We start from the raw sequence: 21,300 nt of genomic DNA, 5'->3' as shown, positions 1-21,300 counted from the left end.
CAAGCTACTACCCCGTTCTCCAGAATCTCAGCTTTCATAAAACTATTTCATTCCTCATATAAGAAAGAAGGTCACAGATCTGCACAACTTATTGTATTGTCTCATTCTGGTGCCACAGGTAGCTAGCATTTGTGAGATACCTCCATAGCCACCCCACCCCCACCACCGTCCAACCCCAACAAGAAGGAGCCTGACCTAAGAGCCCATGGACATAGTCAAGCCACACCAAGGGGGAACCACCAGCACTTTCATATTTTGAACATCTGTAGAATGTCTTGTAAGCAGCATCTAGGGTGACCAGATGTGCTGATTTTATAGGGACAGTCCTGATACTCGGGGCTTTGTCTTATGTAGGCGTTCTATTACCCCCCATCCCCGACCCGATTTTTCACACTTGCTATCTGGTCAGCCTAGCAGCATCTCATTGTGGTGACTTGTGTGGGTGGAGCTTATTTTGTGGATGGAAGCTTGGAAGAAAATTAGGAACCCCTTAAATCTCTGAATTAAATAGACTCCTGAATCGTCACCATTCTGCCCAGCCCAGAATGAATGGTCCTTGCTCTGCATCCTCTACCAGGGCCAACTAGGGGAGAGCCTCTCTCTCTCCTCCTCTCACTCAATACTGCCTCCAGGCATGCTTTCATCCTGTAAAGCACCTAGGCCTAAAGCTTCTCCATTGTCCTGGTCAGAGAAAAGTCAGTTTCAGGCCACAAGATGGTTGAGCATCAAACACATTTATTCCACTTTTATTGAATACAAGAACAGTGAGCACACACGCATACACCACCAAGCACTGAAAAAGAATATGACTGAAAGGAGTTAGGGGGGAGAAGAGGAACAGGGGAAGGAAAGGGGAGTTAGTGAAGGAATGACAGAGCATTGCAGTTGGTTGGTAAGGTGCTTTTCAAATAAAAATCATTATTATTATTATTATTATTACTCATGCAATTGCAGGCCAGTTTTGAAATGAACTTGCAGGTTTAGGGACAAACGGGCACTCATGTCTCCCACCCACTTCAATGGAAAGGCCCCCAGGAGAAAGCAAAATAGTGATTAACTATCTTAAATGTCAGCGATAGTGATGAATAAGGAGGAAGCCAAGGCTTAGAGCGGTGCATGGCTTCAACACTATTGCAAACAATATAAATATATAAAAAATATAAAAAGAAAAAGCTTGAGTCTACTGCATACCTGGCAAGGTGCAGATAATATATATCTAGAAAATCCACATCTTGCCTGATGAGCAAAAGGCTCATGGTTTTTTTTTTCCCCGTTGTCACCCATCAGACAAGCCATATGAGGAATCTAGAGAAATGGGTCCACTGTTTTTTAGCTCTGAACATGCAGGGCTTGATTCTGTTCTCGCTTCCCCTGGTTTTACAGCAGGGCAACTCCACTGATTTTAATGGAGTTCCACAGATTTTACACCAGCATGAGTGAGATCAGAATCAGGCTCCTGGAGTTTCAAAGTAGTCTCCAATTCAGTTTCAATGGGATCAGGTTTGTGCCAGCTTTGTTTGTTTGAAATTCAAAACGTGCAGAAGAACAGCCAGTGTGACGCACGGGGGAATTTACCCCCCGATGACAGCAGAACAGACAGGCTGAATGCCTTGGGAATGGGTCCTCTGGAACGGGGCTTTTCCTGAAAGCGCAAAGTGTTTTTGACAGCTGACATGGGTGTGTTTTAGAAAAAGTCTGTGTGCAATTGCATTCGCTCCTTTTTGGTGCTGGTGGGCGTTGTCCCTAAAGCAGCACTTTCAGGTAGAATCCAGGGAGAACACACGTTTGGATTCATCAGAAGCCTGCTGAAATGACCCTCCCTGGCACAAGTACATGAGTCAGCACTAATGTCAGGGAGCCTGTGCTCATGCCTTTAATGCTTACAGGAGAAATCCATGCGCCAAACGGAGAACATACTTTATGGAGACAGCAGAAGACAACTGGAAAGACTGAGGCTCACCAGAGACTCAGGCTTCCCTGCTATGTCAGGAAATTGATCATATGAGGTATGCCCACTTGATTCTAAATATTCTAGTCATCCGTTTTCAGTAGGATTCCCAGGTCCCATCATGGGGACGAGTGAGATGCGCTTCCTTTCTGGGCATAAAGTGTGTGTGTGTACACGTGGGTGGAAATAAAGGCAAAGATGGTGCAATGTTTGTGAGCCCTTCTATAACTTCAGGAGCTAGTGACAATTCCATTTAGAAATCAGTTTGGTTTTTTTGGTTCTAAGTCTGCCCTAACCGCCTGTCTCACACAGTGCCTCAGGCCACAGCCTGGGCCCAAAATCCCCACTCGAGAGGCAGCAATGGAGGAAACCTTTATCTAAATGCCAAGTTCTGATCAGTTGTGGGGAAAGCAGCCTCCCTGCACTCACTGCTGTCTCATCAGCATCTGCCTTCTGAGTCCTGGATGACTGGGCAATGCTATTTAGCCCTGCGAACCTGCTATTCTCTATACCGATGCACATTTATCACATGGTGTCTCCCCTTCCTTGTCAACTGCTGATGGACAGGAGGTCAACTCTAAGCAAGGGTACGGGTGGACAGTACCAAGGAGGCGAGGGATAGGGGGGAGCCGCCGTGTACTTGTCCCCCCCAGGACAGCTGTTGCACAGCCTACAGCCACCGTGGCAAAACGCCATCATGCAGCTTGCTGTGGAGTGAGACAGAGCAGAAAGGCCTACTTGCTTACCTCAGACATTTCACCCAAAAGCTCTTGAGCTGGGGTTCACAGAAAGAAAGCTAAAAAACAAGTGTCCTAGGCTAGGGGGATGGGGGGTTCACTGTATTGCTCCCTGAGCCCTTGTGCCTGGTTTTCAAGAACCTGCTGACAAGCCTGACATGATACCTCTCCTGCTGCTAGGACCCCAGATCTGAGGAGTCAAAGACGCCTAGAGGCTGGAAGCATGTGAATCAAGCAATGTAACCTTGAGTCTCCAAACCAACCTCAACATCTTTGGATTGGGGGCATGAGGAGATATTTTCATCTGATGCATTTTGGTAATGCTAACTGGATGTGGTCCATTCCTTCTTTCCCAGTCCCCCACCTGTCCACGTTGCTGAGTGGTCCCTTACCACCAACCAACCAATTACAAACACCATATACTGTATCACTACACCAACCCCTCCTGCCGCAGTGCAGATCAAGTCAGTGGCAAACATACCATACCCCCTCCCCCCAAAGAGCAGCGGCTAATGAAATGTTCCTGGTTCTCTTCTTGTGGGATATCAGTGTGATCGAAGATTTTCAGAGTATATCAACCACAGTCAATCAAACAATTATAATTTAAAAATGTCATCATCAAACTTACCAGCACAGTTTAATTATTTCAATATCGTTTCCCACCCCCCACTCCACACCCCCAGTTATATATAATATACATAACTTAAAAGCACATCCATATGAAACCCCTACAGACTGCATTTTTATAAATGAGAAACCATATACATATACTTTTTGTTTTGTTTCAAATGAGATCTGTTCTTAATTACCTTCGGCAGAACAAGAGATCAGACACGGGGACAGAGGGAAAAGGAAGGAAGGACAAGTGGGGGGAGGATAATAACAGAACCAAAAAATGATGTAACCAAACGAGCATGGAGTGGGAAAGAGGGGTGATCACCACACATCCCAAAGCAAAAAATAATTACAAAGTAATCAAACAATTCAATGGTTCTCTCTCTTCTTTCCTTAGGTGGGGAATAGTTTTGCATCTGCTTGTGGGTTGTTGGAGTTATTTTGTTTGCTGCTTTGTTGCAAAGCACGTTTCCTTTCCATTCAATGTGCAACAAATGAACCCATGAGTTGTGTATCCTTGAAATGTAACATGCAAAATGGTGGTTTATTGTACTGTTAATAATATTATTGTTGTTGTTATGATTTGTTTTTTTGTTTTTGTAATGAAGCCAGTCAATTCTTCAATTTGTCTGCAAAGGCTAAAGTAGGCGGTTGGTTTTTGTTATTGTTGATGTTGCTGTTTACAATTCACCTCCAGCATATAGCAGCAGTGCAAGGATGCGTTTTGTTTCCTGTATATATATATATAATATATTTACTATTCCTTTTTTTAAAAAATCTTGTCTCTCGCCATTAACGTTGCAGCCAGGACATCTAGGTCTCGTTGAGGAATCCAGCATGAAGGCCCCTTCTTCATTGTTCTCCAAGTTGGGTTTGACTAGAGATGCCAACTTCTATGAACATGGCGGTCAAGATTCCTGCACAGAGCAGACAGAAATGATTGATCATGGAGCATTTCCTTTCTCATTTGCTTAATATTATTTATTGGTTTATAAAAAGCTTCTTGCATGTATTAAGGCACCAGACAATCAAGCTGCAAACACAGGGGGATATATTCTACTCTCAGTTACGCTGGTGTGATGCCACTGAATTAAATGAGGTTGCATTGGTGCAAAAGTCCAATTCTTCAAGGTCTTCCTAAAGACACTGGCAGATTCTCCATTACTTGAAGTCATTACAGAAAGACTGGATATCTTTCTAACAGATGTACAGATTAGTGGCTGGGTTCTCTGTGTTGTGAGTTATGCAGGATCAAATGATCATAGTGGCCCCTTTCAGTCTTACACTTATGAAAGCAATTGGAATTGATGGCAAACAGCACCTTGCAGGATTGGGCCATGACTAAGGACAGAATGTGAAGGGATCGACATGATATTGTAGCCGCACATTTTCTAGCTTTCAGGCTTCCTTTATTGTCGATAAAATAATGATGCATCCCCTGCTATTTGTTTTTCCTTGTTTGAGTTCCCTGTGCTGCCTTATTTACTCATCATTGCTGTTTCCTTGTAGTTTCTATTGTGATGAAAGCTTATGTGCTGCTTAGGTGCAAAAACAAACCCCGCCCCCAAACATTTAAGACTCGACAGATCTTGTTTCCAGCTATCTCTGGTATCTGTGCCAATGTCTCTGAACATTCGGCCAAATTCATCTCAGATGCACGTCCTCTGAAGTTGACAGAGTCACACCATGGCTGCATTTGGCCCATTGCATCTATGTATAATAGAGTCTGTCAGCTTCATTTATGCTCTCAGGATGCCTGTTTAATGGATGACTAGCACATGGAATGAGATATTAATAATACCCATTTTTCAAAATTCCAGCCTCCAGTCCTGAAATTTAAAGCAAGATTTTCTAGATCAATTAGAAATAGAAAGAAAAACAAAAAAGCAGAGCCCCATTTTCCAGAAACGCCTGGAGTCTGTGAGAGTGCATCTATCTGCACATGTGAAACACACGCTTTTGCACTGGCAAATGGACATTTGCAAGGAGGCAACTTGGAAACTGGACAGGTTTTAAAAAAGCAATTTAAATAATTATTCCTGGTGAATGTAGTGCTGGGGCGTGGTAGCAGGCTGGCAGAAACTGGAGACTGAAGTCGTCAGTTTACCCACAGAATGGGCACTTGCAGTGCAGTGCTAAGTCAAGTTCTGCTGAGCCTCTCTGCTAAGACAGACAGCTAGGAGGACAATGGTATGGTGGGTTTGGTGATGTGGTCACAGGCCTTCTCCCAGCAATCAGATGGTAACATCCTTTGGTCACCATCAAACTGGGCTAGATTTGAACTGGGGACCAAGAGGTGAAAGGCTCTCTGGACCATCCCCAGTCCTCTGGGCAGGGCAGTCCAGTCCAATCCCCTGCAGCATACACAGGATCCATCTGCAGTGGCAAATGTAGGTTCCCAGAATGTACAAATAGGCTCAGTCACACACAGGGCCATTTTTGGAAGCCCTTTGCAAACCTGCCCCCTAGTGTCTAAGAAGGAAGATGAGTGAAGCATCAGACGCTGGGGAAATGGTGAAGAGAACTGGCAGCTAGCGGGTTCCTGTGAAGGAAATCTGAGGCTATTTGGAAGTGAGGAGCGGATGTGCAAGAAGAAATGGAATAAAACCGGGGCCCTGCAGTATGATCTTTGGAACAGTCATTGTGACAAACCGAGATAAAACCCTGAGCCCCTGGTGCAGCTCACAGAACTTCTTGGCAAGTAGCCAGGATAATTGTCCAGCAGAGCACTCCCCATGGCACGTCTCAGCAGTGTCTAGGAGCAGCTTTTTGAAAAAGCATGGCACTTATCTACACTATTTCCTACTGTAACTGCTATAGGAGAGATGCTCTGCCAGTATCACCACCATTGCTGTAAGAGGTTCCCTGCCTGTACTGTTGTCTATGTATCACATCTGTGAAGGACTCCCTGCTTGTACTATATATCAATACCAGTATATTGCACCAATGGCTGATGCCCTGCCTGCACTGTAACCTATATATATTGCACCAGGGAAAGGGGCTCTACCTTGTAATTGCTATACATACCTGAGGCTTCTTGTCCCTTTCCTCTGGAGATGGTTCTGTTTCTCTATAGACCACAGCTTTGGTTACCAGCATGTCAGGGTGCTGCAGTTTTGCCTCTTTGATTGCCAAAGCTAATGCCTGTGAAACAGACCAATGTCAGAGCATTTACCATGACGTCAGTTACATCTTTTGTTAACAGCCAACATTAGCATTACTTCTGGAACAAGCCACAAGCACATCAGAAAAGGGGCCCAGGGCATGTGAAACTACTCATGGCTAAGGTTGGGCACATAAGGAACTGGGTTTGGATTGAATTTTCAAGAAGCATAACCATCCCTGCAACCCCAAATACAGAGATTCAAAGCTGAATCTGTGGGTAATGATCTGACAGCACAACTTGCCTATTAGCTGACCAAAGATTGTAAAATCCTAGGATGTCCTATTCATCATTCCTTGCTGGATGGATTTTCTGTAGAATCTAGAATCATATGGTTAGAAGAGACGGCCAGGGTCATCTAGTCTAACTCCCTGCCAAGATGCAGGATTTGTTGTGGCTAAATCATCCCTGACAGATGGCTATCCAGTCTCCTTTTGAAAACCTCCAGTGAAGGAGCTTCCATTACCTTCCTAGGCAGTCTGTTTCGTTGCCCTACTGTTCTTACAGTTAGGAAGATTTTCCTGAGATTTAATCTAAATCTGCTGTGCTGTAGTTTGAACCCACTGCCTCTTGTTCTGCCCTCTGTGGCAAGAGAGAAGAACTATTCTCCATCTTTTTATTGGCAGCCTCTCAAGTATCTGAAGAACGCTATCACATCCCCCTCTATCTCTTCTTTTCCAAACTAAACATACCCAGTTCCTTCAGCCTTTGCTCACATGGCTTGCATTCCATCCCTTTGACTATCTCTGTCGCTCATCTCTGAATCCTTTCCAGTTTCTCTACATCCTTTCTATACATTGGGACCAAAACTGGACACAGCACTCCAACTGAGGCCTAGCCAGCGCCGAGTGGAGCGGTATCATCACCTCTCATGACTTGCATGCTATGCCTCTATTAATGCAACCCAAAATTGCATTTGCTTTTTTTTGCAACAGCATCACATTGCTGACATGTTAAGATTGTGATCCACCACAACTCCCAGATCCTTCTCAGCAGTGCTACTACCAAGCCAGTTATCCCCCATTCTGTATTTGTGCATTTGGTTTTCCTTCCCTCAGTGTAGCACTCTACATTTGTCTTTGTTGAATTTCCTTTTGTTGTCTACAGCCCAGTTCTCCAATTTATCAAGATCCCTTTGAATTTTAGCTCTATCCTCCCGTGTTGGCAACCGCCATCCTCCCCCAGCTTTGTATCGTCTGTTCTCTGTTTCTATGTCTAGGTCATTAATAAAGATGTTAAACAACACTGAACTCAAAACAGATCCCTGTGGAACCCCACTGGAGACCTCCCTCCAATCTGACATCATTCCATTCATAGTTACTCTTTGTTTGCGATTATTTAATCAATTCTGTATCCACTTAATGGTAGTTCTGCCAAGCCCACATTTCTCCAGCTTACTTATCAGAATGTCATGTGGGACTGTGTCAAAAGCCTTGCTGAAGTCCAGGTATATTATGTCCATCGCATTCCCCCTATCCACCAAACCAGTTACCCTGTCAAAGAAGGAAATCAAGCTGGTTTGGCATGATTTGTTCTTGGTAAATCCATGCTGGCTGCTAATGATTACCCCTTCATCCTCCAAGTATTTGCAAACTGAATGTTTGATACATTGCTCTAGTAGCTTCCCAGGTATTGAAGTCAGGCTGACTGGTCTATAGTTCCCCAGCTCCACCTTTTTCTCTTTTAAATATCAGCACTACATTAGCCCTTCTCCAGTCTTCCAGGACCTTTCCTGTCATCCATGAGTTTGCAAATATTATTGGCAGATTTCTTCAGTTTCTTCAGCTAGCGATGTAGAACATCTGAGTCTTCACCACTGAACTCTTAACTGAGGAACTTCAGTAATTCTTTGTGTTAAGCTAATATTTTAGATTCTGCTCCATTTAAGAGAATTTGTTTTTACATTTATTTTTTTTATGTACTTTGTCTTGTTGAGATTTTCTTAATGGTATTACAAAAAAAAACCCCAAAACTAGGAAGTTTGTCCTGGACCAATGCATGGAACACAGCTCTTCTGTCCAAGAGACGTGTGTCAATGTCTGCTACTCATTCACAAAAAGGGAGAGCTTCAACACTACGAATACATTCAATGGAAGCCACTTGGCATGAGATGGGCTACAGCGAAACTCCATAAAGGAAGAGATGGAAAGGCCAGGTTTGCTCCAGAGAGTGTTGCAATATGCAAATGGCAACTCCAGCTGTAAGAAACCTCTGCTTGTTGGAAAAAAACAAAACTTACTTGACTCTACGAGTGTCTACAATACAGCTGCAGGTATGCTCGTGTAGGTGTACCCCTGCTAGATGTACTCTAGCTAGCTTGCTAAACATAGCAGTGAGGACACTGTGGTGCGGGCCTCGGACTGGGCTGCAGAAGTCCAACTGATCCATCTGGGTACTTACTTGCTTGTACAGCCAGCACTGAAGCCCATGTGGTCACGTCCTCACCGCTATATTCAGTGAGCCAGCTAGAGTACAGCTAGGGCACTTACCGTTCGCACCCTGGGCTGCAGCGTGAACGAAACTTCAGTGTATTCCATAGCCTGACTCCTTGTCTGAATGTAATCCTTATTTTGAAATTATTTTTAATTGTGCTTGGCTTATGCATTCAGCCCACTCCCTCCCTTTGCGGTTAGAGTCTATTCTCAATTACACCTATGCCACCGCAGCAGCCGGGCTATGTTCACAGTCCAAACTGCTAGCTACACCCGAGGAGAACAATCATCTGCTGTTTCCTCATTAATTAAAGTGACCCAGATGGCAGACTCTCAACTGGAAGATGCTATTGGCCACTATAAATCAAAGGACCGTATTGTTTTGATTGTAGGGCCAAATGGGAATACCATCTTTCACATCACTTGCTCACGGCACAGATAGGCTTTACTGTGAGTGCAGGGCTTGCTGAACCCATATTGCACTGCCACCCCAATTGAGCCCCTTTTCCATACCCTGGATAGAATGAGCCATTCAGGGAAACAAGCACTCCCCAGCGATATCTGGGCTGTGGACAGACCAGCTTTTATAGCAGAATAGGAAATGAGCACAAGAAAGAACCAATACTGAAGGTCCCCTGACGGTAATGAATGGCCTCCCGCAGGTTTCCCTCCTACCTGGTCTTGATCCACATCTTCATCGCCCGTAATAATGATCCGCTTCTCTATTCTGGTCTCTGCAAACCCTCCTTTCACAGTCTGGAATGGAAAAGGGGGCAGGATGAGTCCACAGATTGGACAATTCTCATGCAATCTACACAAGATGCCTGCCCTGGAGGCTACTCAAGCTTCAGCTAGTGCAGATCACAGCTGCTGGATTGCTTTGTGGGAAGGGTCAAAGGGAACATACCGTGCCAGGGCTTCACAGACCGCACTGGCTTCCTGTTCACTTGGGGCTGCAGTTCAAGGTGTTGCAGTTGATCCTTAAAGCCCTACATGGTCGGGGTCCTACATTAGCTGCTGAATCTGAGCTCCTACCTCTCCCTGGGCGTGATCCCTGGAGCGGAGATCAGCTGATGGGACTTTTGCCCCAGTATCGGGCACCTGTGTGGAGGGCTCTTGGGCTTGGAAATGGCTCTCGTCATTGGTTTTGCGTTAGGTATAGTGGGTGGGATTTTCAACAGTGCTCAGCACCGACTTAACTCTGCTCCCAGTTGAATTAGTGGGAGCTGGGCCAATGCTGAGCACTTTATAATCCAACCTGACATGGACCATTTCTCTCTTCCTTGCTGTTTGGATGGCAAAATCCCCCCATTTCCTAGTAGATCTGCCTTGGCACTGATGTGTATAAATATATGACACACACACTGTGAATTGCCTTCCCTCCCAAAAGGTAGGGCACAGCCAAAAAGGGAAGAAACACATTGGCCCAAACTCACCCTGATGCTACTGGCCCCAAAGAAGCTGCATCCACTTATACCAGGGCAGAATTTGCCCCATTTACTTTACATGACAAAGGGCTCTTGGATGTTCAATTGCTAGGTAAATGGCGCCACTGCGGGACGATGCGTTGGCTGTTTCCAGTCAGTGTATGGAGCCATGGGATTTGCTCCCATGCAATCGGCAGTGCAATTCCTCCTCCTCCCCATGGAAGCTGCTTGCCTTAGGAACCTACAGTCAGCCCACAAGGTGCCATTTCAGAGATGTCCCACTCCTGACTTTGTGCCTTTGTCATTCTTACCTTGGTAACGTGGGTAGTGGTGGAGGTGGAGAGGGTTTCGGCGGTGGCACCAAATATGCTGGTGAGAACTTCCTTCCCAGCAGTGCTGCTGGCGATCTACAGAACATGCAAGGAACAGCTGTGTCAACAGGACAGAGGGCAGTGGAGCTCTGCAGGTGATGCTGCTTCCCCTAATGTGCCATCAGTGTGGGGCCCTGGGAGGATGCCAGAATGCCTAGGACCTCCCGGTTTTCAGGACACATCATTCAAACATCTCTATTCTTTCTTCATTCCTTTTCTCTCTTGTGCTGTGTCTTTCTGGCCTGCTCTGAGTTTGGCTCTGTGCTGTGCTATGCTGTGGAGGTTGGGAATTAGGGCTTGGATCACCCACCACCACGGCCTTTGTGCTTCTCGTGGTCCTTCCACATGGCATGAGTGCAACCAAAGGGAGAGCTGCTCTAGCAGGGGCTGGCCGAGTCCAGTCCAGTCCAGCCCTCCCTGTATGAAACTGGGAGCCAGCCCATGATGGGCAGGGGAAGAGCAGAAGGGAGTGAAAAAAGAGAAGTGGGGCTCTCAGAGCCAAGCTATTGCTCAGCCTGTGAAGAGCTGCTTGGCTGTCAGACTGTCTGTCTGCCGTGCGTAGGGCATGCCAGGCCAGAGAGAGGCTGTACTATGCTTACAACCGGTCAGAGAGTTTTTGTGGGGACAAGCTATCGTCTTGACAGAGCAGCAGAGAGGGCCCTTCCCAGTGGGGAATACAATCCCATTCCATTGCATTTGTCTGTTTTACATCCATCTCCAAACACAGATGAGTTAAGGACAGGTGCCATTTTCCTCTCAGTGTCTGGCCTGGGTTGCACCTCCCCCTTTCTCAGCTGCAAGCACCCCAAGTGTCTGGGCTCCTTTGGGACATAGGCCCTACTAAGTGACCAACCTAGAACAGGGGCAGCACCTGGGCGGACTTCACCCCACCTAGCAGTCATTCAGGGGGAAAGCAACTAAAAAAAGAAAGTGCTGCTCTAAGGGCCTGATCCTGCCAGGTGCTGAGTGCGCCCTGCAAATTGCTGACCATGGATGCCCATGGCTGTCAATGGAAGCTGAGCATCACCCCACAGGATTGGACCCTACAGGAGCGATCTGCAGCTGGTGCATGAAACTGACCTCACAGCGCTCCAGGCCCTTAGTGACATGGGACCAAGGGAGGCTGCTCAAGCAGGACTCCCCTGGCATCAATGGACCTTTGCCTGAATAGGAGATAGCCCAGGGAGCTCTCTCATCTGCATTCAATGTGTGCTTGTTCCGGGCACTAGAGGCCCCAAGCGGCAGATTCCTGGCCCTGCCTTGCCCTGCATACCTTCAGCAAGTGGGATGGCCAGCCTGTCTGCACCACAGAAATCTCTCAGCCCCAGGAGCTGGTGCTCTCGGTTCCCATGCTGGAGGAGGGCATCTGCACCCAGGAAAAGATAATGCAGCAGGTGTACGAGCCACCCACTGAGAGAGTCTAAACACCGAGCTAAGGGCCGGCTCCAAGGAGTGACATTCTGCAGCCAGCCAGCATCCCTGCAGCACCCCGAGGGCCTCTGCCCAGCACAGAACCCTGGGAAGCAGAAACGCCTTCTCGACTCACCGGAGATATGGAGCGAAGTTCCGTAGCAGGGCCTGCCCCCTTTCCAGGCTTGGTACTGTGATCCTAGATGAACAACATTACACTGGGGCATTGGCACAGACACAAGCAGGACAAACAGCTGACTGCCTCTGGGAGGGGAGCACCAGAGACATGGCAGATCTTTACACCTCTCCCTTCATTTGCTGGCACCTTCAAGTGGCCAGGGACAGAGTGTCCTTCCATCCCAGTCTCCAATGGAACAGCGCCCCCCCCACAAGTCCCCATCCCCCATCTCAGGGACGTCCCTCTCACCCAGCACCCGGGGATCAACCATCGAGGGAGGATGCAATTAGGTGCCACCACCCAGGGCCCCCAGAAGAAGATGGCCTGGTTCTGCAGAGCCACATGCTTACTGAGGTCGTTGATATGCTTTCTGTGGTGACGATGTGGGAGGTGGCTGTTGTCTCTTTTCTGTCTGTGATGCCCCTGTCGACCTGCCAAGGGAAGGGGAGACCCGGTGAGTCTGCGAGGATGCAGCTGGGTGGGGCATGAGCCAGCTGGAAGGCAGCACTTAATCTGCTTTGTCCGCACTTGCTGACAAAACGTTAGTGCCCTGGAGCCGTGACACACTGGGAGAGCCCTGGGGGTAGGGAAACCATTATAGGCCCCCCATGAAGGCAGTCTCCTGTGGGTGGAGCACAGCAGTCAGATAGCAATGCACAGCAATGCTGCACACCAGTTTAGGAGAGGACGCGAATCCTGTATTCAAGTGATATGTGCGGGAGGCAATGGGGTGTTGTGTGAATGTGAAAAAAGTGCTGTGGGTTCTTTAACAACCAGGAGTGAATGGGGCCTGATTTGATGTCCCTAAATAAGAAGAAGGCTCATCAGTCTTTGCTCCATCTACTTTGTGGTCTCTGCTGAGGAAGGCCTAGCATTTTAAAGGATTAAAAAGAACCGCACAAAACCAATCAGTACATTTTAAAAACCTCACCTGATCTAAGGGTATGTCTACATTATAGTGGCTAAGCTATGGCTCTGCATCTGGGCCCCTGTAGCACTACCCCTGTAGTGTAGATGCTTTCTACATCAATAGAAGGGTTTTTTCCATCAATGTAGTAAATCCATTTCTCCGAGAGGTGGTAGCAAGGTCGACCTAGCTGCGTCTGTACCGGGGGTTAGGTTGACCTAACTACATCACACAGGGCGTGAAATTTTTCACAGCCCTGAACGATGTTTGTAGCTAGGGTTTTAGGTGCTGATCAGGCCCCAGAAATGAATCCCATTTGCATGGCCAGGGGTCTCCAATCCTCGCAGGCTGGGAGGAAGAACCTGCGTGGTTTGCTTTTATTCCCCTGCACTCTGTAGATTTTGGAGGGGATTTCGCTGCTCCAGGCTGAGGCTCCACAGACAACATGGTGCTGCTCGCTCTCACGCTTTTTGACTGGCAGTGCCATGCCGTGGAGTAAATCTCGGGCAGGTGCAAAAGGGCAAGTCACCTGTGTTGTTTCCACCGTGGTGACTCTATGGTGCACGGAGACCCCTGGTTCCACCTTCTTCGTGCCAGTCACTGAGCTGACAGTCACGGCTTCTGTTTTCAGAACGGATGACTGCAGAGGGAACACAGCAAGTCAGCAACAGACTGTGTGAAACGATGTTGATTCCAGGGGTTTGGTTAAAAATGCAACAGCAATTTGGTACGAGCTGAACTGCGCCTCTTTCACCATGCTGCACGTTAGTATCTCCCTCCCTCAGTCCCTGGACCACAGTAACACTGGCTGGGAAGAGCTGTGGGTGCTAGCTAGGAGGCATGGGCTGCATTTGCAAGGGCACTCTTTTGGAGAACTGTAGGCCTCTTTACACTGAGAAGCAAACAGTACAGACCAGCATCTCCCATAATGCACACAGGCCCTGGGCAGGCTTCCCCACACAATTAGCCCGGGCATCCCAATCCAGAACTGACGCTCCTTCAGCGGGCCGTCTCCAGAGCAGGCTTCAAAGCATGTCCTGGTTTAGGACAAATAGCCACTCGAGATTGGAACGAGACCTACCAAACTCATTTCACTGGTGGCCTAGGGAAGATTTGTAATGATGGATTAGATTCACCCAAGTGGGTGCATGACGGGGTAAAAGTTACATCCCTGGAGCCAGCCTGACCCTCAGGGATGCAGGGCAGAGGGAGACTAACCTCTGTGGGACAGACACAAAGGTGGTGTGGCCAGCACCAGCCCATGCAGCTAGAACCCTGCTGGTGAAGGTTGCTTAGGGGAGGCAGTGATCCAGCACTCACCCACTTGCCCTGTCCATGCCCTTTCTCTCACTTTATGGGCTGTGCTAATCTCTGCAGGCCATCCTGGCAGAGGGGAGGTTGTAGCCATTTCTCCACCTCTGCCCAGAGTGGCACTGGGGTGAATTCTAGGCCCAGGTCTCCAGAATGTACTTTTCCCATAGCACCCATGTTTAGAGGATACTCTCTGAGCACAAGCTTCAGCTCAAACACCCTGAGGATGCCTGCGGAGAAGTTCGTTTAATTTCTTGGCCTCGGCCCTGCTTGAGTTTGGTCCTAAAGTTTGGCTCTGCAGGGATCTGGTGTGAATTTCTTTGGGTGGGAAGGGCTTGGTAAGCCGCACGTCAGTTACACACCATTCGGGAGCCTGGGCCCAAGTGGTGAAAAACAGGAACTCTATCAGGATGCTATTCTAGGAGGACAGGGCACTGGCAGAGGGGGCAGGCCTCCCCAGATTTCAAATGCAGGGATTTGGGTTCTGCACAAAGTAAGATGTACAAATGTGCTGACGATGGGAGGGACTCGGGAACACTGAAGGCCAGAAGACACAATCCATGGTGAGGAATTGTGGATGTGGACCCAGTTTCACCTTTAGTTTCTCCAGCAACTCCATGTGCAGTTTGTTTAGCCTATAGGAATCATCATAGACCTTTTTGCCATGTCCCACCAGCCCTTATGTAAGTTGCTCATCCCCCTTTATGACCACAGGTTAGCTGGCAGGACACGTTTCTTCAACACGCATGCTATTTGTTGAATTCATGCAACACAAAGAAACAGAGATTTTGGTTAAGAGACACACACCACCCACTCATACATACTGCTACAGTATAGGCAGCGTGGTAGCCAGCTAAACAAGTGCATTAAAAGACGACAACAGCTTTTTTAGTTAGGAGATACACAGACACACACAATATAATCATGCACCTGGAGGAGTCAAAAACAGCCATGCAAAACAGATGACAACATTCATTAGTGGAAGACAAAGACACTCCAGAGGATTTCTGGGTTGTTTGAAAGCTGGCATGCGCTTCCAAACAGATGCAAGGGGCATGCTGATCAAGGGATACCAGATGCCAAGACAGATAACACTGTGAGATGAGGACACAGAAACACAAGTCTTGTGGCATGGCTCCCCATTGTACCTCCAAGTGGGAAACTTCTGGTACATGGTGGGAGCCTTTCTCCCCTTCCTTGGAATCTTCTTCTTGGCCAGGAGCTGCTTTGTCAGCATCCTGGGAGGAAATCAGATCCTCAGCTTCCGTTTCACTCTTGTCTTTATCAAGCTCAGGCAGACTTCTGGAGAAGTCTTCAAAGGCTGTGCCATGGAAGTCGCCAATCACTGTGAAGTCCACCTCGGCTTCCAGGCTGGAGGTTGAGCTGACCGTGATGCTTGAGCACTTCCGCTCGATGGCCAGGTGGTTGTCCTTCAGGAAGACTGAATCCCTCTCCTGGTCTTGCTCCTCATCCCCAGTGTCGCTCTCAGGAGCCCTGTGACGAGGTGGCTTTGCTTTCTCCTCTGCGCCCTCCCTCACTCCTGCTCTCTGAATGAGACACAATGGCAGAGAGAGGCTAAGACTGTAAGTATGAAGGGCAGGCTACAGCCAACAAGAGAGAGGGTTGAGGAGGCTGGGGAAATGTCACAGGGAGGGATTCAAACACAATCAAGCATGAAAACTGAAATCTTTTTGACAGCAGCAACTTTGCAGGGGGAATTTATTTTGTCTGATTTGCAGAAAGGAATTAGAAAATAAATAATAATCATAATCATAAAAAAAGAAAAACAGTCCCAAAGAAATTCTGAGGCATGTCGCTGAGCCTGACGGAAGCAGACGTGTGCAAAACAACAGGTATGTTAAAAGACATTTATAAACGGCTCAGACTGCAATCTCATCAGGTGTCAGTAAGTTTGGCACCAAGACAAACAAGGAAGGGAAAGGGGGAGAGGATAAGAGTTTGAACGAAAGAAAAGAAAACAGAAAAAAGAAAAAAGCTCCATCGGCTGCATGGATTCAAGGAGAAGCGAAGGAGCTTGTCAATTTCACTGAGATCACCCCTATCGTTTTACATTCATTGTGTTGGGGCATCACTCTAGGTTTTATGTGCTCATTTTAATCCGATGCATAGGAGTAATGGTTAGCGTTCACCCACAAAGGCCCTGTGAATGGTACGGGACAAGGGATCACCCTGCAGGGGATCCTGCTGGGAGCTGAACAGAGCGCTTGTGTGAGAACCTGTCCGGACTCCGTAACGCTTCCCAAAAGTTTGCTGCACAACTGGAGTTGATCCCTTCAAGATTAGTCAGCTGCATGTTTAATCAGTGTAATTGACAATGAGATCAGAGCAAAGAGATAGCCTTCCTCTGCAGGCTCCTCTCGAATGACATACATACCTCTCAACTGTCCCAGCACAGGGTAAATTTCACCCCACCCTGCTTGCCACCTGGTTACTGCTCAGGAATCAGAAATCTGGGATTATTCATTATTTTTAAGTTTTGCTTTTTGCTCAAGGAACGGTTTCACTCTTCTATAAAGATCTTCCTCTATTAAGGCTGAACCAGGGGCGTGCGCAAGAACTTAAATTTGACCCCTTTTGGAGGGGCACATTCTGTGCCCTCTCCCCCTGCAGCCCTGTGGCTGGAGGAGCTCACTCTTCCTCCCCCTATCCTGCTGTGGCCCTGGAGCCAGGAGGAGCTCACTGTCCCACCCCCACACCCCCAGCGGCCCTGGGGCCAGAGGGGCTGACTCTCCCTCCACTCCACTGCAGCCTAAGGGCTGGAGGAGTTCTGTGTCCCCAACGATTATTGGGGGGCCTGGATCCCTGCTTGCCCCCTCTTGTGCTCACGCCTGGCTTGAGCCAAAGCCCACTGATGTCAATGGAAAGCCTTCCAGTGACCTTGACACGCTCAGGATCGGGCCCTCACAAAGTCAGAGATATTCCCCACTTTGTTCAGACGGTTCCAACTCGGTTGCCTTTTCTCCAGACGACTGGTAGATTGAGAGGTATGAGACATGGGGTCTCCAACAAATTCGTGAGGAGCATATACATATACATATACATATATATATGTCTGCAACAGGGGAAGGAGACAAAAGCATACAGTCCTCAGCTGGTTAAGGTGAGCTTTCATGGTTCGGTCAGAAGCAGTTAGTAAAACAGCACTGAGACCTGACAGACCACTGGAATAGCAGTCCTTAAACCCTCTTCTTTCAGGGTGGCTTTTACTGATGGGCCAGATAAATCCTTTTCTTCCCAAAATGGTTCCTGAGATTTGCTCTGGATTAGAGAAAAGGGTTAGTCTTTAGCAAGGAACTTCAAAAGGAACTGAGCCAGTGCTTACAAGAGCAGTAGAAAGCTATTTCACCCTCTAGCCACCAGCTTGCCAAAGAGGGGGGATGAGGGGGACTCACAAGCCAAGCAAGAGGGGACATCAAATTAAGAAGTGCAAGGGACAAGCTGGAAGCATAGGAATTTTGCTGCTAGGTGTGTGTGTGTGCGCGCGTGCGCGCGATATAAAAGCTGTCTGATCCTACACCCCCACCCCTTTGCTCCTGGGCATGAAGCACATGTGCCCAGTTTCATATTAGCAGCTGACATTCTCCAGGTGGCCAAACCGTCAGGAGTTCACAAAACAAAAGCTGATGGACCGACTGCCCAGCGGGTCTGCATTCAGCCTAGGAGCCAGGCCACATACACATACATAAAGGACAGGGAATGCAAAGCGGCCGTTCTCAGTCAATGGATGTGAGAGGTGCCATTGAACATGATCATAAATAAAAGAGCCACGCAACATGCTTATGAACTTTCCATTGGGACAGTTCATGGGAGGAGTTACCACAGCTTCTGTAAGGGTGATTTCACAGCCGGAGTCAGGAGAAGCAAGCCCGGTGTCATCTTCTCCTTCCTGCTCTGAATCCGTGGAAACATCTTCCTTCAAAGACGGAGGCTGGGAAGGCTTTCCTGTGGCTGCCCGTTGCGCAGGGGTTAGGTATCCCACACCGGACACTTTCCCAGGATGCCTGGCTCTGCCATCAGAGGCGACCGAGGGCGTGGGAGACATGGCTAGGTCTGTGGCCTGTGGCGGCTCTGTCTGCACCTCTGTTGGTTTAGATGGTCTCTTGGTGTCAAGAGCACCGTCCTGGGGCCGCTCTTGGGCCACTCTTTTTCGCTCATCTGAGACTTGGCTGCAAGCACTACCTTGTTCAAACAGCTTAATTTTAGAAGCCACTGAGGTTTTCTCATATATCACACTGTCATGTCCCAGCGAGCCCTGCCAGCCAGCGGTGAGGAAGGGTGAAGCCAGCTCCATGGGTGCCTCCTCAGGCTCCTGAGATGTGGCTTCCACCCCACCTGCAATGGACTTCAAGGGCCCAGACTCTGTTTTTTGTTTTCTGTTGGTAGGTTTCCCGCCTTCCGCCATAGCAACAACAGGCTGTGACAATTCTTTGTCCCCATGAGGTGATCCTCTTACAGGAGAACAGGTAGGGAAGGCTTCAGCTTCTTCTGAACGGGGTTTATCCTGCAGTGGCTTGTCTGTGGCAGGGCCTTTGTCCTGGGGTGGCTTATCTCCCTTTAAGCCTGTGTCCTGCAGTGGCTCGCCCACACAAGGGCTTTTGAACTGGTGTGGCTTTCCCAGAGCAGGACCTTTGTTCTTTTTCTCCTGAGGCGCCCCACCCGCCTCGGGGCCTGCATCCTGCGGCGGCTCACCCATGGTGGGGTGGCTTCGTTTCTCTTCCTCTGGACTTTCTCTGGTGCTGGGAGGATACTGCTGTGGGGGGCTCATAGGGGATGCTTTAATCTCTGCAGTTGCCATCTGAAGAACCACTTTTGACATTTCCTTTTCTCCCGGCTCAGTTGTTTCCCTTCCAGTCCCTGACACACTTAAAGTCGCTTCCCCTTTCCCCATATCCTGCTTTTCTGACCCTTTCAAGCCTTCTCCCAGGATGAAGCTTTCTGCTGCACTGTCCTTCTCGCCCCACTGCTGAGAGAGCTCTGTCTCTCCACCTTCCCTGGTGAGGGAACCGAGCGTTAATTCTGTCATCGGTTCTTGCAGGTCCTTTTCCCTCAATTCCTTCGCTAAAGAGCATGAGTTGGATTCACCTCCACGTTTTGTTTCACTGCCTATTGACCCAGCAGACTTCTTTTCCTCTGGTGCTGCTGCCTCTTCCTTCTTCTCTGCAATATAATGTCCTATAGGGTGTGTCTTCTTACTAAGCTCCAGAACCTTCTCATATTGATCTGATTCTATACCTGGTTCATCAGTCTCTGACTTTCCTTCACCACCTGCTGAGGAAGTGGGTTGGGACTTGTCCTTTCCCCTTACAGCTGTTAGGTCAGATGCTGGTTCAAGCTCAGAGCTCTTCCCTTTTTCATCTGAAAGGTCTGGTTTGGGTCCCAGTCCCTCTTTTTCAGCAGAGCAAGGCTTTTCTTCCTCTTCCAGTCTGAGATGGTTTTTACTGTCCTTTTTGTCTCCCTCTATAGCTCCGAAGAAGACGACCCTCTCTGCAGCTGAAGACTCTGTTTCATCATCACTAGACTCCACTTTAGCTCTAACACCTTCGGAGGTCGGGCTAGGTATTTTAGACTCTTCCTTATCTGAAGCTGGTGAGACAGACCCAGGCCCTGGCATGGTAGCCTTGCTTTCTTCCTTTGGAGGTTCTGGCCCAAAAGGCTCAGACCTTGGTCTTTCATCTGCTTGGGAATCTTCAGGTTGCTGACTTTGCTTGGCTTGGCTTTCCAAAGGGCCAGCTGGTTGCTCAAGTTCACTAGTGATTGCCTCTTCTTTTCCCTCCTTGGATTTCTGCTCTTCGCCATTCTCAGATGGCTGGCTTTCCACCTCCAAACGGGGTTCTTCTCCGGTTTCACTCTCATACACTTCATCCTCCCACACAGACTCAAAATCCTCTGGACTAGCGATCATTTTGGCTCTTGCACGGGTGTCCAGTTTCACACTTGCTGGCTCCTCTTGTGCTGCTGCTTCCTCGGCTTTCCCTACTGCAATATCCACTTTTGAGAAGCTCACACTTGTTTGCTCCTCTGAAGTACCTGCGCATACGTCTTCTTTCTTGGTTCCAACAGCTTTCTCTAGAGTGAGCTCTTCCAGCCTAGAAGTTTCTCTCTCTACAAATACCCAATGCTCTGAATCCTGTATTGCAATTGGAGCAAGAAGAGTTAGTATCAAACATAGTTTACCTAAATAGCTGATCACTATTTTGTTAAGTAACAGAAGGCTGCTATGCAATAAGAGCCTTGGCATTTACATGATACTGACTAAATCATTATCACTCATGCAACAACTGAGGCAGATGTGTGTATAAAGGCGCTGGCAAGTAACCATCTGATAGCAGGTATTGAAATCGAGGGGCCTGATCCTGTGCAATTGGTGCTGAAATCGATGGAATAGAGGGTGCTTAGCTTTTCATTGAGCTGGGCCCCTACCCCTTTTTGAATGTTTGGGGCCAAATTCTACTTTTGGCTATAGCTGATCAATTTTTTTAAAAAATGTGCAATATCACAGGGGGAGAAAAAGGTCTAAGCTTTCTGCTAAAATATTAGCAAATCTATCACCATGCTTTTGAACATCTGTAGAATAGAACTGGTTGAAAGATGCTGAAATTCTACCTTTCAGCATTTTTTACTGATATTTTGAATTTAGATGAAAAACAGCATGACATTTTCTTGAAAACGTTCATGAAAATTATGCTCTATTTTTCAACCAGCTCTGGTCTGAGCTATGCCCATGTACCCTGGCTGCAATGCAGCCGTGTCAGATTGACACGGGGCTAAGCAAGGAGAGAA

At 47.9% G+C, this 21,300-nt stretch overlaps 1 protein-coding gene across 12 annotated transcripts in view; it reads right to left on the bottom strand.

Moving 5' to 3' along the window:
* Positions 1–715: 715 nt before the first annotated feature.
* The window catches only part of EPB41L1 (erythrocyte membrane protein band 4.1 like 1), a 154,594-nt gene continuing 134,009 nt past the window's right edge, over positions 716–21,300 (bottom strand). For 8 of the 12 annotated variants that reach the window (XM_067554429.1, XM_067554428.1, XM_067554427.1 and 5 more), the window contains 8 exons: positions 15,648–16,046; positions 13,718–13,828; positions 12,632–12,712; positions 12,240–12,302; positions 10,634–10,729; positions 9,571–9,651; positions 6,328–6,444; positions 716–4,217 (listed from right to left, as the gene is read on the bottom strand). In XM_067554429.1, coding sequence (XP_067410530.1) covers positions 4,209–4,217; positions 6,328–6,444; positions 9,571–9,651; positions 10,634–10,729; positions 12,240–12,302; positions 12,632–12,712; positions 13,718–13,828; positions 15,648–16,046 — 957 coding nt within the window. In that variant the 3' untranslated portion in view covers positions 716–4,208. Of the gene's footprint in view, positions 4,218–6,327; positions 6,445–7,861; positions 7,957–9,570; positions 9,652–10,633; positions 10,730–12,239; positions 12,303–12,631; positions 12,713–13,717; positions 13,829–15,647; positions 16,047–21,300 lie in introns of those variants that run through there. The other 4 variants (XM_067554437.1, XM_067554438.1, XM_067554439.1 and 1 more) reach the window with 2 other exon arrangements.

The sequence above is a fragment of the Emydura macquarii genome, unplaced genomic scaffold (genome assembly GCF_026122565.2).
Source record: "Emydura macquarii macquarii isolate MOO-44397 ecotype Brisbane River unplaced genomic scaffold, CSIRO-AGI_Emac_v2 contig_1483, whole genome shotgun sequence".
In the NCBI taxonomy this organism is placed as follows: Eukaryota; Metazoa; Chordata; order Testudines; family Chelidae; genus Emydura; species Emydura macquarii.
The sequence above is the reverse complement of the archived record's forward strand: the minus strand, read 5'-3'. Positions and strand labels throughout refer to the sequence as shown.